The following is an 18779-nucleotide window of genomic DNA, read 5'->3' on the forward strand; positions in this document are numbered from 1 at the left end:
GCTCTCCTTGCCAAGGGTTTGTGTTGAAAAGTCTGCTGTGATTCTGATGGGCTTTTCTTTGTATGTTATTTGTTTTTTTTCTCTTACTGCTTGTAGTATTTTGTTCTTCTGTTGGGTTTCTGGGATCTTGATTATTATATATGTAGGTGTGGACTTTTTTAATTGTAGCTAGTTGGGGTCCTATATGCTTCAGTTATCTGAATGTCAAATTCTTCCCCTTTGTTTGGGAAGTTTTCTGTCATTAATTCTGCAAACAGCTTTTTTAAGTCATTTGTATTTTCTCCTGCTACTTCATGTATTCCTATCAGTCTTATGTTATTCTTCTTTGAATCATCTAGGAGTTGTTGGATCGATTTCTCATGATCACTTACTGTTTTTAAGAGACCTCTCTTTTCATGGTCACTGACTGCAATCTTATCTTCTATATCTGAGAGCCTATCTTCGCATTCTTTTATTCTGTTGCGTACACTTTCAATAGAGTGTTTAATCTCCTGGATATCTGTTTGAATCTGTTTTATGGATTCCATTTCTTTCCTATGTTGGGCGTTTATTTTTTCCATTTCTTTCTTATGCTGGGCCTTCATGGCTTCTATCATGGTCCTGAGCTCATCTATTTTTTTGTCAGTTTCTGCTCTAGAGTCTCGAATCACGACTTCCATTTTGCTCACTATCTCTATGGTTATCTGGGAAATTATTTCTGTTTTGAATTTTTCTAGAGCCTGATTGATCTGTTTTGTTACTTCCTGTGCTTTGAGTTCAGGGTGTCCTGGTGGTTCACTATCGGCCTTTTCATCCTCATTTGCCCTACTGTTTGCCATTGGTGAACTGGAAGTCTGTCCTTGTGTCTTGCTTAAGTGTTTTCTCATTTTAATTTTTGTTGTCGGACTGTCCTTGGTTTAATCTCTGGATTATCACCCAAATCTTCCTGATATAGTTGCACCCTAGCTTCTGTGTCTCTAACGACCCACAGACATTCTCATCTTCATAACATCAGAGAAAACAGCTCATCAAATCAACGGCAATGCTTTACCCCAACTGATACAATCAGCAACACATTAAGATCAAGCACAACTTGGACACTGAGCACCTGTGGTAGTCACTAGTCTATCACCCTTAAATCATTTGAATTAAATTGAAATCAAGAAGCAGTCCAGAACATGTCTGCAGTGAACAAAATTTCAATATAGTGTATTTACCATTTAATGGCTCAGACAGAGCGAGGATGCAAGACCCCTGATCTCAGTTAGCTGATGGCTGAACCCCATGACGCTGACTGACCTCGGGCTGCAAGGCCCAGATTGAGTTCCCCAACCTTCTGAATGGTTGAACTCCACAACGTTCTATTACAGGTTTCCCACGCCCTTTCTTTAAAGATGTTCAAAGTTGGGAACTCAGAAAAATATCCTTGATGACTACCTCTGCCTCTGCAGAGTGGGTCCAAAGACTTGCACAGTCAGGAGGTCTGAGAGCATGGGCAGGCGAGGGGCGGTTATGGGGGTTCAGGGGCACCTGCGCGGCTACCTTCCCGGTGCTTGAGCGATGGCGGCTGGGTCGGGAGCAGGCGTGGTTCTTCCTAAAATTTTTTCTCTTTACTGTTAAATGTAGCAGAATTGAATCAATCTAATATTCCTTAAGAAACTTAAATCAGAATTTATTTCCACACTCATTTTCAATCTTTTATTCTGAATATCAATGGATTTTTGTCTCCAAAAAAATCTTTTTTATTTATAAATGAAAATGTCAGGAAGTATGTTATACAATTAGTGATATCTTTTAAGAAAGGAATAAAATTATTAAGCCCCTGAAATTTGACTCAAAATATGTTTCATTATACTTATCTATTTTTTGTATTGTTTTAGAAAATAAATGAAGTCATCATTTCTGTATTTGTAACCTAGATTTTCTGCTTTGTTATTTTTAGGATATTTTTCTCTTTCAACAAAATCCACACCATTGTCTAGGAAGTCTGTTGGTAAGCGTGATTAACTGATTTTCTGTACATTGTGATGAACTTTTCCAATTTGCAAAATCTGGTATGAAATTATTTCCATAATACTGTAAATGCCATATTTTCCTTTCCAAAAGCTACTCCCCTCAATTAAAAGCAACAATTTGAAATTTCAATCAACATTTTCTGTCATATATATGTATATATGTGCATATATGTGTGTATATGGGTATTTATAATGTGTATCTTCCTTCAACTTTTTAATATATTTTTTCATCTTCTTATTAGAGCATTTCATTTTTTACAGCGTTTATAATATGAATTTTATTATGTAATTACATTTTTACTATTTCTAAGTTGAAGAATTTCATTATTCTGTTCTTCATCTCATCCTGTTATGTTTTTAACCTCAATAATTTTTCCCTTACTGGAATCTTGTAACTTTTTCTGAAATGAGATTTTGTTCTTGCTTTCTAAGAAGGATACATGGTGTTTTTTTGCAGTTACTTATGCATTGGTAATATATATTTCTCTGATAAAGGTTTTCAGTGATGATTTCTTTACCTTAATTTTATCACAGAGATCTTACCAGTTAATTCCCCATTATTCATTCCAGGCCAGATAAAAAATCTGGTTGGCTTGAAATAAACCAGCAGTTTAGATTTATTGATTGCATTTGGCCTTCAACAAAATTCCAGCTAATAATATAAGGTGTATATATATGATTCCAGATACATATGAAATGAACCCAGGAGCTCTGCACTGGACAATATCTCCAGCTCTTTCATTATCTTTTACTATGAGGCAATTTCCTAGGCTGGACTCAATCTTGCAGTCCTCCCGTCTCATCTTCCCCAAAATGCTAGGGGCATGTGCCACCATGCCCAGCTAGTTCATATATAATTCATAATAGGGCAAGCATTCATAACCCTCCATGGTTCAGTCCATTCCTCTTCTCTACTTCCTTGTGTTCTGGTACTTAGAACACATATCAAGATTTCAGCCCTTTTCCCAGTTGTTAACCTGGGAATTGAAAGCAGGTCTTGTTACCTCTTTCATTGCCTTCTTTCTATTTCTTCTAAATAATATGTGAAAACACTACATATAGGCTTTCAAAATTAGAATTAAATATGTTATGTACATCATGTTCCACATAAAATAGTATATTAGTTATTTATTGTGTTTTTCTAAGAATATAATCTTGGAAGTGGAATCATTGAGGTAAAAATATAAAACAGTTCTGTGAGTTTTTGATATGTGTTGATAAACCTCCTTCCCAAAAGTTCATACAAAATTAAAGTTCCAGAAGCAGTACATGTATATGCTTTCATAAAAAAATAATTTGGAATAAAATCTTTTGGAAATATGTACTTATTATGAAACAAATTACAAATCATGAAAATAGAAATAAAAAACAACCATTGTTTCATTGCCTAGAAATAACTATTATTATTAATTCTTCTTAGTTATTTCATTTTCTGCCCTAGATCCTTCAAGGATGTTCAGATGGATAGATCAATAGATGGATAGATCTTATAGATCTTAGAATACACATATTGACAGGAATATTATAATGATGAGATTTAAGATGTTATGCATTTATGCATTTTGTTAAATTATACATAATCCTGCTAATGTCTTATACTTAACACAAGGTGTTTATTTCATTAATGTGAATTCTAGGAAAAAAGTATTTTACTATGTGTGTGGTACACAGTAGTCACACCTATGTAAATAATTTTTTAAAAATGTTGTACCTTTAGTTGTTCTTAGCAGTCATTTATATAGGTATTTGTTATATCCACTCAATCAATTTTTATTAGAAGGATTTTTCTGTATTTTATTTTGATAAGGAAAATGATACCTTATTGGTTTTATTTGTATATATTGAGAAATAGTTACATAAAATGTGTTTTTTCTAACATTTATCTCTATCTAAATACTCTTCCTGAAAATATTAACATTTATAATGAGTTTACCTAAATGTAGTATTATGTTTGCCACTTTATTAACAATATTGTTCTCAGTCATAATCATTGCTTTTATTTTCTATTAAAACAATGCTTATTATATTTTATTATTTTTATTACTATTGTTCAGAAGTCTTTATGCCTAATAAATATATTACTTTGAATGTTGTAGTTACTCAGTAAATTATGTGGAAGTGCTAATCAATTGTAATCCCTCCAAACTCAAAGTTCAGTTCTGTTGTCTGTAACAGAAGCAAGAATCCAATACTATCCTCATACTCAGTCTGACTGATTATTTCTGTTTCTGAATTTCAGAGAACAGAAGACTATGCCTTGAATTCTCTAAACTAAATGTAAAGGATTCCTTAAAAGAACTCTTTGTTCCTAGATTAAAGATAATTCTGATGCTGTATACAAGGAACAACCTAAACTGTGCTGAGCCACTGTTTGAGCAAAATAACTCACTTAATATTAATTTTAAGAAACACAAAAAAACTGTCTGGCTTATTCATGGATACCGACCACTGGGCTCCATACCATCATGGCTTCACAATTTTATATGGATTTTGCTGAATAAAGAAGATATTAATCTAATTGTAGTAGACTGGAACCAGGGTGCTGCAACTTTTATTTACAGCAGAGCAGTTAAAAACACCAAAAAAGTTGCTGAGATTTTAAGTAGGTACATTCAAAACCTTTTGGTAAGTCTGGAAACCTTATGCATTTAAATGCTATGTAGATATATTGTGTTATGCGGTACCATGAAGTGGTAATAGAATCCATATTTTTTCCCAAAACATTTAGAATTACTGCTTCAGTATATTGACTTATGCAGTCATATTTTTACTTATTGCTTATTAATTCAATACCCACATTTGACCTGTCCTATTTTAAAAATAATCATAAAGGTTCAGTTATATTTTACTTAAAATTATTGTAAGAATTTTCTATCAATACCAGTGGTGACATCAGAATAAACAATTGATCCTAAGTGGGCAGAGACTTACAAACTATACAGGTGCATCCATTACATAGGTATCTGATAATGTATATGTGGTTAGTAGTGTGAATTGGTAAAAGTGAGGAAAACACAGCTTGGGAAGTAGCATACTTTTCCAACTCTGAAAGCAGACCTTTGTTCTAGTCAAGTCTGCTCAGGATTGGATTCGTTAAATAAATTCAAGCCAGTTCTACATCATCTGTGAGTTGAATGATTCTTTTTTCATTAAATCACCCTTAACTTTAAGACAGATCTGTATCTGTTCGGAGAAGCAGTAATGATTAGTACTTGAGAGAAGGAAGGTTTGTATTTGATTTGTAAGGTGTTCGTGGGCTTAATATCTGCACTCGTGTTATGCTGTACTGAACCTCCAAGCCTCTTCTGAAATGGAACAAGCATAACAAATTCCAGAATTACTACATATGTCTGTCCTCTGTGTGACTTTGAAGAATCACTTAACATCGCTGTATTGCATTTCCTTATTTGTATATTTGTGATAACAAAATTTTATAATTTGTATAAATATTAAATGAATATTCAAATGCATGCATACATATGTACAATCGAGTGTTTGTATTTAACCAATAGGTGGCAGTTAGTAGTTACTGAATAAAATCAATTTTCATTATTATTGTTACATCGCTTAATTTGGATAAAGCTATACTATTTCTGCAGGGAGGCAGAGGAGATAATTGCCTCAGCATTCTTACCAATATTCTATAAAATTGCATAATTGCTTTTTTATTATAGATGTCTTTAACAAACGTGTTTACCTCACAATGTGGTAACTATGGGATTTAATGGAGAAATGTAGGAAAATATGTAGTGATACTTGCATTTCTAATAGTACATTTGCTTTTAAAGCTTTATATTAAGAAGAAGGGATGAAAAGATCAGTACCATTAACATTTGGAAAAATGCTCCCACAGTTTTTGGGGCATTGATCTGAGAAATTTGAAGAGTATTATTATTTGTGCTTGGAAAGACTGGCGGTAGTTTTTAATTAGTGGAAAATGCTCCACATCCTTCTACAAGCCATCAGACATTTCTGATGTAGATGTAGGCTGAATCTGTTTATAAGTATCTTCTTAGCTCCCTGAGAATGTGGTGAAAGGAAAATGCCCTCACGCAAACTCCTAATGTCCCACTCTCTCTGACCTTGGCTTTAGAAGATTAACTCCATCACTTTCCAACTGTGATAGGGTGAAATCACTTAAAATCCACAAATCTAGTTTTGTTGTCTCTTATGTGAGAATGATTATTGCACCTTTTATCGGTTACCCTGGGATTTTGATAAAATCTGTTTAGATAAAAGCAAGTGGTGGATTAGCATAAATCTGGGAGGCAAACTGATCTAGGCTGTTATCTGTGTCTATGTGATGTGGTACAGCCAACACCACAGAGTTGATTGATCAACCATGTATTTCTCATAGTTGGGTAAGCTGGGAAGTCCAACTACAAGACGTGGTGCAGTCTGCATCTGGGGAAAGTTCATTTGCTAGTTCCTAGATGTTGCATTGTCACAGTGTGATCACGGGGTGGGAGGGTCAAATGAGCTCCCTCAAGCCTCCTTTCTCAGAGAACCAATCCCATTCTTGTATGCTCCAACCTCATCATATGTTCACCTGAAAGCCCCATTTCTATATCTCTTTGGACATTTGGATTTTAGCACATTAATTTTGGGAGGAATAAACATGCAGATCATAAAACTTTGAAATCCGTCTTCTTTCTTTTAAGTATATATGCCTCTGAGGCTTCTTCCTTAGTAAAATTTTTGCTGTTGTTTTTGTTTGAGACAGGGTGTCACTATGTAGTTGAGACTGACCTGGACTGGAACTCACTATGTAGCCTAGGCTAGTGTCGAACTCACAGTGATCCTCCTGCCTCAGCCTCCCAAGTGCTGAGATTACAGGCCTGCATTACCATGCCCAGCTCCTTAGTAAATTTTGATTGCTATTTAGTTAGTATTTAATAGAACCTGGGAAAAGTTTTAGGAGATAAAATAAAAATGAGTAATTCATGATGTTATTGGGAATATTAAATATGAGATTTACAAAGCACATGTCAAGATACCTAGATCAAAGTAAGTATTAACAATGTCTATTATTATTATGAACCAAAATGTTTTGATAACTAAATGTTATTTTTTATGAACTATGCTATATCTTAGCTAGGAATTTTAACATTTTTTAAATCAAAATTTAATGACATTATTAAAAATGAAAAGAAAAAAGTCAAATAATTATGACACAAGATATTTTATAAACAATGATATACCTATTTCAGAATTATAAAGTTTCAGAATTTTAATCAGAATTGATTAAAACAGAAAAATAATGAATTTTAGAATAACGATGTAAGAGACATGTTTTGTGGTTACCCAAAATAAAAAGGCTGACATTGCCTTTTTAATTACAGGTGCAGGGAGCATCTCTTGACAATTTTCATTTCATAGGTATGAGCTTAGGGGCTCATATTTGTGGTTTTGTTGGAAAGAGATTTCATGGTGAAGTTGGAAGAATAACAGGTAAAGCAATTTTGTATAAAAATTATCATTTTAGAATACTTTGGGGTGTCAAAGTTTATTTCATTAAAAATTTAAGCAGTACAAAATCGAACATTATAAATCATGTATGAACATTTATTTTTCATACATTAAATTCAAATAGTAGCCTTAATTTAAGTTATACTCTAATCTCTTGTTTAGTATTCAACAGAAATTAAATTACTACAATAGAAATGAGAGGAATTGATCAATTTTTATAATTTTATCTAAAATTTAATGGCACAGTATTATAAGAAAAGTTGGCCCACCAATTTAAAAGATTCTTTATTTCTGCATTAGCTAAAATGTCTTTAATTTTTACAAATTTTGATGTATTCAAACTTGTAAATATTTTTCTTGAGTATTGGAAGAATCTACTTTACAACATCCCTCACATTCCTATGACAAATGAACTGTGTCCAGGAAACACAGCAGCCAATGCTAATACACATTTTCACCCTCTCCTGAGAAGTGGCACTGATTTTAGAAGTAGCAGAAGAATAATACCCTTCTTGAAGCAATTTACTTTTTTGTCATTTAACAATTACTGACAACCATGTAATAATTTTAATGATAATTTTAAGTTTCAGTAAAAGATAATATAGTCTTCAGTTAAATTTTAAAAAAGACAGAAATAGAAGTGAAATAACTTCTATAAACAGGTTTGTCTACACACTTATTAGTCTTTTGTAGTGGCACCAGGTAATGGACAGTTATGAGGTTTAAGAAATACAAACATGAAGGTTCTGCGTCAGAGCAATTTATGGAAAGATCACCTAGCCAACTGGGCTGAGTAGATTTCATCAACAGGAGAGCCTGAGATGAATAACATTGTATCTTAATTTTTAAATTATGTATTAGAGATGATTGTTTCTTCTACTGTATAGATGTTCTGAAGAAATTTAATTTCATCTCTTCCCTCCTCTTTGTAATATTCTTCAGAAAATAATAAGCCTAAAATTTTTATTTTGAAGTTAAAATACTCCAGAAATAATACTCATGCTCATTGGAATTTTTAATATATTTGTCTTTTCTTAAAGTGCATGGAAATCTCTAGTGACCAATAAATGAAATGTAATAGTAAATTTTTTATTCTAATACCCAAATAATGCTTGTCACCTAAAAAGTATTTTCAAACTATAGATATACACAAATGAACTATTAAAGCCCAGCATTCCGGAGAGAACAGATGGTATTCATTATTACTTTCACTTTCAAACCTCAGGAGTAGTTATACTAATTATTAAACATAAAGTTTCTAAATTTACTCCCAATTACTATTTAAACAAAATGTTTAATACAATGTCTTAAAATATTTTGTTAATGTATCTCTTGTGTTGTTTTTGTTGACAACCTTTGAAGGTGTAGTAAGTATTCCAAAATGAATACTTGGATATATTTTTGGACAGGTCTAAACTAAAACTCTAAATTCTTGTTATGCTTAGAATATAAGCATGCAATATACTGAACACTCAAATAAGACTTGCTTAGATTAATAGATTCTTTTATTTCAGGGCTTGATCCTGCTGGGCCAAAATTTTCTGGAAAACCATTGAACAGCCGATTAGATTATACAGATGCAAAGTTTGTGGATGTCATTCACTCTGATACTGATGGTAACAAAGAAAATTTATGGCTTAATTATTATTATTTTCCTCATTGAGTTCATTGGTACATTTTAGGTATACAGTACAGTTACATTCATCATTGGGATCTTGTACCTTTACATGACAGGTCTTGGTTCTCATTTTTTCCCCTTGTCCCTGCCGTCCCTTCACCCCTTCCTCCCTTCACTATTTACAAATACTTTATTTCCATTTTTTCATTTGGCTTAATTATTTTCAAATGAAAAACAAAATGTAGACCACAGGGAAGAGAAGATTAAAAGAGAAGGAAGACTTATGGATAATTTTTTTAAGTGTTAATGATTTGCTGCATTGTCAAATAGCACTGTTTGCCTTCAGTTTTCCTCCTTCAAATTTCATGAAGAATCATGTCATCTTATGAGTTGAGATTTCATGAAAATAGTTTATTCTGTTCAGGCTCCTGACAGTCATTGATTCAGTCATATTTCTTCCTGATGGTTAATGTTCCTGGTATATTTAGGTTTTTGTTCTTTATTCATATTCTTGATATGAGGTACACCAACTAGAACCGACCCTAGTGTTTCAGCTGCAGATAGAGTATCTTTTCCTAAAGGTAATTAATTTCTGTATTTTAAAATTATCTTCATGAAAATCTCTAATAAGGTATTAGTAATTTTGGTTGGAGTAGTTAACCCTGATGTCATTCCACTTTAATCTGGTAGTACTATTTGTTGAGTATTTCATATGTATCATGCAGTGATTAAAATGCTTTATGTGAATTAAATATTAAATTATCTTAAGTCTTAATGAGATCATTACTATTCTCATTTACACACTGGTGAACTAGAGTTAAGGTCACATGGCCAGTAAGAGGTAAAATAAGAATTTGAAATTATATGTTTGGATTACAGAGTTGGCATTTCCTGATATGTCATTCTCATGAACTGATAATTTAGGTACATTGCAGTTTAGGGAATGGGAAGGGTACAGTGCTAAGATAGAGAAAGGAGGAGATGAAACTAAGACTGCTCCTACTTCCATTATTCCTGAAATTTCCTTTCTTTTTGATCGAAGTAATACTGCTTTATTACCCTGAATTAATCTTTTGGTAAGCCACACTGATTTTTGTCATATATGTGTATATAGCAAATATATCAAATATATATCAATAGGAACGTGAGATAAGACAATTATTCAACCCTTATGACTACATGCCATTGGACTAAGACTATACTGGAATCAACTGTTCTTGATTTAGAATCTAAGTTCACCTTACTTCTTACAGAAAGTCATTGTATAAATATCTATAATTTATTACAATAACCCAACTTCACATTCTTTTCCTGAATAACTATTAAACCTTAATATCAGCACAGCCTCACATAATATACCAATTGGCTGCTTACTGGACATTCTCTTGTCTGAACACATTTTTTTCCATGAAACTGTAATTTAATTCTGGATATGGCCTTTCCAATTAAATCTTCATATTTTTCACTGTCTTTTTTTCATTTAACACTTGCTTATACTTATACTGTTTGTGATTTTTACATTTCTTAATAAACTGTCAGATTGTTTTATAGTCTCATAATGTTTTGGTGACTTAGTATATCAGATCTAACCTACTTCTAGATGTCACATAGTTGGTACCTCTCACTGATCTTTTTAAGTCCATCACAAATCAGAAACACAGATTTTTCTTTATATTCAGCTGTTTCAAGGAATTTCTGAACAAGATCTATGGATTCTGCACAGATCCAACAGAAAGAATTCTTGAATATTACCCAATGACTCTACTTCTTCTTGCCAGTAATCTTTGAACATATTCAGTTGTATATAGTAAAGAAACCAGGTGGCATTTGAAAGTTGTGGACTAGGTGATTTGGACAGACGTACTTCCTCAAACATCAGGAGAAAATTACCAGTCCAATATTCACAACACAGGAAACAAATTTGATTGATGTGCTGGCAATTTGGTGTCACTTTTCCCACGAAAGGCTGTCTGGTGCAGAACCTAAGAAGTGTTTTTGAAATCATTTCATGGGGATTGTACATTTCTGACTTTTGTTTAGGATTACAAAGCAAAGTACTACTGGACTAAGTATAAACTTTAAGAAAACTTACTTTGTCTGGTCTGTAGCCAAGCTTCTAAATCATTTGAGGTGGCTAGAAAAAACATCTATTGAGTTTTGTTGAAGGGGATCCTGGATTGTCACAGGTCCTGGGTACCTAGCAGGAGAAAACAATAGTCCTCTTTTAGGAAGATCACATCATATTTTATTTCTAATTATTTTTCCAAAAGTATTTTGACATAAATGTTTAACATCCAAGTACAGATAGCTAATTACACATGGAGCAAGAGAGCAAGAATGAAGAGACCACAGAAATAATGGTTAGTACATATTGATCTATTAAAACTACTGTTCACTGGCTATTAAAATGTGCTTTTTAAAAAAGAAATAAAATGTCTGATTTAAAATTTCAACAGCTAATGAATACACAAGTAGCCAGTTGTATTACTGAAAATAGTGAAAGTTCTCAACATTAAAAGTTGACGTTAGAAAAGTTTAACAGTAAATTTGAAACAAAGAGTGAGTGATCTAGAAAGTAAATGAGTAATTTGTAGAATAAGCAAAGTTAATACAAGAGGGTGGATAATGCAGAGAACTAAGAAATGTCTAAAATACACAGAAAAGAAATCACATTTAATTTTAATCCCAGAATAAAAGTATAGAGAAATTGAAGAGAAGTATTTCAAGAGATATTGACTCAGAATTCCCCCAAGTTGAAGAAATATAATCAACACGTTGAAAATTCCCAGTTCATTCAAATTAGAACAAAGAGAAATCCATATTTAGGCACATGAAAAAGTAAAGTATCAGAAAAGATCGCTATTAAAGCTTAACATTTTAAAATAAGAGTATTACATTTTACCACAGTTACAACTCAGTTTTCAAAAGAAACAGTAGAATCCAGGAAACATTATAATTTCAAGTTCAATATAGCAACAGAAAATATCTGCTAAGTTAGTATCCAAATTTTTTTTAGGAATTAATATGTCATGAATATATTTTGTTTCAGGCAAAAGTAAACAGAGAGACATTGTCATCAACAAAAAGTTTATTTTGGAAACAGAAAGAAAATTATCCTGAAATCTATACTACGCTGTAAGGAAGAACAAAAAAATAGCAAGATGACAATGATGTCATAAAGCATTCCAGTCATATATGGATAGTTTATAGAAAATCAGCATATGCTAGATCTTAAAGACATTCTCAAAAATACAAAGGGTAGGGGCCAGGGCTTTAGCTCAGCTGTTCGGTGGCCTGCCTTGCAAGAGCAAGGACTCGAGTTCAATCCCCAGTACCAAAAACAACAAAAAAAAGAGCCTTATTCTCTCATTAATACATTTCAAACATCAGTACATACAAGTACAATAAGAAAAGTAATATATTTTTGAAATTTAAAAACACATTTTGAGAAACATATACAGAAAAAAAATAATTGAAATACAAATACTTTGAGCTGAAGAGTATTAAAGTTGGTGCATATTGAAATTTACTGGATTCAGCAAAAGCCATGATCAGAAGGAAATATAATTTTTAATATAGTTACTTTAAAAGATTGAAAATCAGTAAGATCCATCTTTCTTGAGAAATTAAGAATAAAGCCTGAAATAAATGCTTAATAAGGCAGAGGGAAGCAAATAATAAACACACAAAAAGAAGTAAATAGAACAGAATATATGAATTAATTTAAAAAATTTATTTGTGTCATCCTTGCCTGCTATCACGTAATGAAAGAAACAAAGCACTTCACCTCCTAAAATTAATAAGTCCTTGGAGAGAGAAAACAAGAGAAAGAGGGGAAACAGTAGGTTAGCACTGAAAAGTCTATATAGTTACAGATACTATAGGTGTTAAAGTCACTATATGTTATGTTTTGTAACTAGATGTCCCCTCAAAGCCTCAGGTGGTTCCTACGTGGAGCTTTTTCAGAGATGGCTGAATTTAGAATGTGTGATTGATCTGTGGTGCAATGCTAGGATTTAGGGTGGTAGGTTTAAGGGTGTGTGATTACTAAATCAGTCCACTAATGACTTGGCACCATCCTAACCACAGTAGCCTGAATACAATATAAGGCAGATAGAGGCTTGCCTCTGCTCTTGCTTGCTTTGCTACCTTCTGCTCTCATGGACAGACTGTTTCCTCTGCAAGGCCAGTCTGCCATGCACCCTCCTTAGAGACAGCCGATTATGGACTGAAACCTCTGCAAAGTGGAAGCTAAATAAACCTTTTCCCTTTTAACTTTGGGTGTTGGCTATTTTGTCTCAGCAGCAAGAGGAAAGTAACTAAGACACTATAATGAGAGATAACAAGCCATATTATGCAGATACATAAGAAAATATAAACTAACCAGGCTAATTCTTATGAAAGAGTAGAAAGCACTATACAAAACTGACAAGTGAAGGCAGAAAATTTAAATAATTCTATAAATATTAATGAAGTAAAAGCCCCAATTTAAATCCTTCTGACAAAACACTAGGAAAATTTTGTTTTCTCTTCCAAAACAAAACAAAACAAAAAAAACTTTCACATGAATATTTTCAAATGAACAAATAAAGGGAACAGTTTCATAAATCTTTTAAGACCATCATAAACTAAATGTCAAAAATGTAGGGAAGATATTAGAAAAATGAAAATTTGTGTTATTGTTATAATTAGATGTCAAAATTCTATATAAAATACTACATTAGTAAACCAATTCAGCAACATATAAAATTATAGTTCATCATATTCAATTTAAACTTATCATTAAGAAGCTATTTAGTTTAACATTTAAAACTAAATTTAATTCATCTCATTAAAATAATACAGAATACATATCACTTAATCAGTTTAATTAATTTCATAAAACAAATGTTTTATGGAAACAATAGTATGAGAAAAACTCCAAGTTTAGTTCAGACATGGAATAATTTCACAAAACTCCAAAATTGTTGGGTTTCTTTTTGAATCATATTCACAACATGCCATTTCTTACTGAGTGAATTCTGAGTTATAGAAAGGGTTGGCCACTGCTACAATCAAATCAGTTATATACGACATAAAATTCTGGTGACTTCTAATAAATCACCTCAGTTGTCCTTTATCTTTGCTTGTATGTTAAACACCCTCTTGTCTTCTGCTCACATAATGCATATGCCCAGTGTTTTCATATCCCTCTAATATCTCATTAGACATTTCTGATTTCTGTTTATTACTAAAACTAAATCACATTGCTGCATCTTAATCTTTACTGTGAGACAGTATTTATCTTTGTTATGCTAAAACTATTGCTGATTCCTCTTGAGGGTTCGCTATGTTGGAAATTTGTTCTCTAAGTCAAAGTGCTCCAATCTTTCTTGGCAGCAAGATTTTTATCTTATTATAGTCCCGAGTATGCTGAACTTGCTATCCTTTTCTTCTCTATAGCTTTATTGGTTTGTAGACTGCATAATGGCAATGGATTGAGAATTTGTAACTCAATCAGTGCCCCAAAGATGTATAAATCTACCGAAGCCCATAAATCACAGCAGTATGTTGTATGCCACCTTGGCCCAAATTGTTCCAGTTGAAGCAACATACTCTAAAGATTTTTCCAAATTAGTGAATCTAACAATGATAAGTCTGAGGTATCCAAAGTGCTAAGCTAATGATATACAGTTTGTGATTCTTGCCTGCTTTTCTTCTTAGGTTTAGGCTTGCAAGAGCCATTGGGACATATAGATTTTTATCCAAATGGAGGAAATAAACAACCTGGCTGTCCTACATCAATTTTTTCAGGTATTCAATTAGTATTTTCAAATAAATTATACATTTAGAAATGATGAAAGAAAATAGTTTCCTTTTTTTTCTTCCTAATCCATGGAAAATATTTTTGTTTAATTAATTTTGTTTAGAAGAGTTAGTGATTAGAAATGGTTCAGTATGACTACTGAATTCATAAAGGTTAACAGTAGATATAACATTTGTTTGTTGATGAGATCTATTATGTCATGATTTTAATGACTTTAGTTCATTTTAATCACTAGAAATTTTAAATCATTGAAGGAGCACAATGTAGCTAAAATAACACAAATTTTATACCAACACTTAACGTTTACCCTCACCATATTACTATACAATACAAATTTATAAACTGTTGTCACTTGATTTTCCTGTACATAGAAAAAGCTGAGCCTCTGCTCCAGGTCCAATAACTGCTCCAACAAGTGGGACTTGGCTCACTTCAGATCTCTATCAAGAAGTGTTCTTCATTCCACAAGGGCTATTAGTCAACTAACAGCCAGAAGTCATTGCTGCCAGAGCAGTTTGGTCAAAGGAATGAGAATGAGCGTGAGAGAGGCAGGGAAAGGGAAGGCAGGTGATGATGTTTTGATGGCACAGATATTCTGCTTCCATAGACATCTCTAATACTGACTGAAAATCTGAGGAGTGTGGGGTTAGAAGTTAGTTATTAAGTATAGTAGCGCATCTTTGTATCTCAGGTTATATTGTTGAAATTAAACATTTTCTGTGTTATTACCTCATGAAAATATGTTATTAATCTTAGGCGAAAAACGTGCTAAATTTAAATTTGCAATGGTACTATATATTTTTTCTTTTATTGAGTTTATTGGTACATTTTAGGTGTACAGTACAGTTGCATTCATTATTGGGGTCTTGTACCTTTACATGACAGGTGGTCTTGGTTCTCATTTTTTCCCATTGTCCCTGCCATCCCTTCACCCCCTCCTCCCCTCCCCATTTACAAACATTTTATAATAATGTAATGGTACTATATTTCAATGCCCTAAAATATAACAGTATTATAGTTAGCACTTTCACATTCACAAGGTACACAGAATTCAATAGAAATTCATTTTCAATATTTCTGTAATTTTCTTGAATTTGGTTTAATACATGTACAGATCTTTTGCTTGTTTCTTCACTCTAAAGGACTAGAATATATTAAATGTGACCACCAGAGAGCAGTTCATTTGTTCATGGCATCTTTGAAAACAAACTGCAGTTTTGTTTCATTTCCTTGTCGTTCATACAAAGATTTCAAGAGTAGTTTATGTGTCGACTGTGGCAGCCATCAGAAAAACTCATGCCCTAGGCTAGGTAAGAGAGATTTAACTACTATAATTTCTTTTGAAGATGAATAGACTTGTGAAAATGGGAATGGGATCTGAGCCTGAGGAGGAGATGAGAGAGAAGAGTGGGAAAGGGTAAATAAAATAGATCGATTTCATATGTTTATATATCAATTTCTCACGTTGTTTTGTGAACATATACTAATAAATTTTTTTTGGAAAATATAAAATGAGTTACATAATTGTATTGGCATTTTCTGTTAGAAGCTAACATGCTTTACATTTATTCATTAATATGTTAATATTTTATGGAAAATTATCTTCAGAAATGGATGTGTTGGCATGTACCTACCATACCAGCATTCAGGAGGCTCAACCAGGAGGATTGTTGTGATTTCAAGGCCAGCCTGAACTACATAGCAGAACCCTGTCTCAAAAAATAAATAAATAAAACTATCTTTGGAGATATGCTATAGAACATATTTTATTTCTGATTAAATGAAAGATTTTTATTGAAAGGGAGTTGATCAATAACTTTTTGTGCTCAATATAATGGGCAATTCCAGTGACCTCATCATAATTCCTCTTCTTGACATTCAAAAGCATGCAGCTATGATTCAACTATATTTGTACTTAAAGAAAGAAAATTGCACCTTTTCTCCATCACTGGGAGTTATTCTTTAAAAAAAAAGGAAATCTTTGGAAAATAAAGTGTATACCATAGCCAGATTTTCATTTGCTATCAGCAAGTAGTCATAAATCATACATGGTTCACAACATCTGAATCAATAAAACTTGGTAAGAGCAGATAAGCACTCAACTTCTGAACACTAAAGCCTTCCACTGGGAAATTAAAGAGAAAAAAGGACACACAGAAACAGAATGGCAGAACTGGAAACAATCTGAGACTATTCAGTGTTTCACAAAGAGAATATCAGACCCTAGCATACCATAAGCATGGAAACATCTTGCCAGCATCATAGAAAAATCTTCCAGAAATATTTCCAAAGCCAAACTAGATCTGGGAATGAATAATGATTATAAAGCCTAAAGTAAACCATATGCAACCAGTTTTTTTAAGCAAAACTAAATATTAGCACATGAAAAATCTCTAGATTATGCAGGTTTTGCCAAATGTGCATTTTCACAGCTTCTCTGTCCATAAAACATCATGTGGGATTCATTTGCTTTAGACCTCATTTGGTGATAGTTTTTCTGGCCTATCACTTTCCCATATATGACACAATGACAATACGGACTGCTTAAGACCATAAGTAAGCAGTAGAGTTAAACCTCTGAGCTCTCAATTATGTATCCTTTCTATTATAGTCAAACCTCAAATTTTCAAAATAAAAATATGGGTAAAAGAAGTGTCTGAAGTAAATATCTCTGTGTGTATGTGTGTATATATATATATATATATATATATGATTTTGAGGGAAGTGGCTGCATTTGTGTTTGTGTGGGGAAGATGGCTGTGGTTGTGTTTGTCATCTGATACAGAGTTTGTGAATGGGAAGAAAGCTTTGCAAACAGAAGTGTTCATGAAATGAGGTATTACTGTATATATATTTATATTACATAACTTTAATACATATTATTTATGTACTTACATATATAAAATATAAATTATATACAATGCATAACATATATAAATGTTCTTTGTCTGATTACTGTGTACCTATATAGTACATAAAATATACATGTCTAGCATATCTATACATATGCACGCACAAGAAAATTGGGAGCTGTATTGCTGGAGCTAAATTCTATGTTCAAATTTTATATAATGCTTACCAAATGGAATTACAAGTAAAACTGATCTCAGAATATAGTAGTAAATGCTGTTACAAATGGATTGTAGTTGAATGGTCAATGATAAGCTCTGATCAGACTTTCAGGGAGTGGATTTATTTGTAAATCCTAAATTGAAGAGTTATTTTCATAGTAGGCATTGTAGCACATGCCTGTCATCCTAGCACTCTGAGAGACTGAAAGGCTCAAGTAGGAGGATCAAAAGTTCACGTCCAGCCTGAGAAATCTAGTGACTTAACAAGACCAAATTTAAAAAATGAATTAATTAAACAAAGAAAGATCTGGGGATGTATGTCATTACAAGGACACTGGATTCAGTACCAACTGTGAAGATCAGGGTTCATTGTAAATGCCCTGGATTCAATCCTCAGCATTTTGGGGGAGGGAGGAGTAAAAAAGATCATTATTTTAATGAAATAAATAAATGATACATTACCTGAAAAATACTTTATGTTATCAAATCTATAATGGTGATGATGTACATCAGTTCTTTAGTTATTTGAACATTTTGTATGCTATATAATAGATACTTAATTTCTAATGTTTTATTTCTTAAATACCAGGTTATTATGCTGAGCAATGGAAACATAGTTTAGAAACAAGAATAAAAACATGGCCTCTTAGGATCACTGCATTTTTTGATACTAATGACAAATATCCATTCTGTGGTAAGTTAACATTTTTAACAAATTAACAAGTTGCTAATTTTGTACTCACTTAATTTCCTCCAAAATGTCCTTTAAGTACCCTTTCAAATTCCACACATAATGCTTTTTTTTTTTTTTTTTTTTTTTT

General features: G+C 32.4%; 1 protein-coding gene across 1 annotated transcript in view; it reads left to right on the forward strand.

Annotated features, from left to right (window-relative positions):
- Lipi (lipase I) overlaps positions 1–18779 on the forward strand; it is a 61515-nt gene that overhangs the window by 21321 nt on the left and 21415 nt on the right. The window contains exons 2-8 of the mRNA XM_010602905.3: positions 1922–1972; positions 4234–4619; positions 7337–7445; positions 8978–9079; positions 14785–14874; positions 16030–16197; positions 18548–18652. Of these exons, the coding sequence (XP_010601207.1) occupies positions 1922–1972; positions 4234–4619; positions 7337–7445; positions 8978–9079; positions 14785–14874; positions 16030–16197; positions 18548–18652 (1011 nt within the window). The remainder of the gene's footprint in view (positions 1–1921; positions 1973–4233; positions 4620–7336; positions 7446–8977; positions 9080–14784; positions 14875–16029; positions 16198–18547; positions 18653–18779) is intronic.

This window comes from Fukomys damarensis, unplaced genomic scaffold (assembly GCF_012274545.1).
Source record: "Fukomys damarensis isolate Sample0158 unplaced genomic scaffold, DMR_v1.0_HiC HiC_scaffold_24, whole genome shotgun sequence".
Classification (NCBI taxonomy): domain Eukaryota; kingdom Metazoa; phylum Chordata; class Mammalia; order Rodentia; family Bathyergidae; genus Fukomys; species Fukomys damarensis.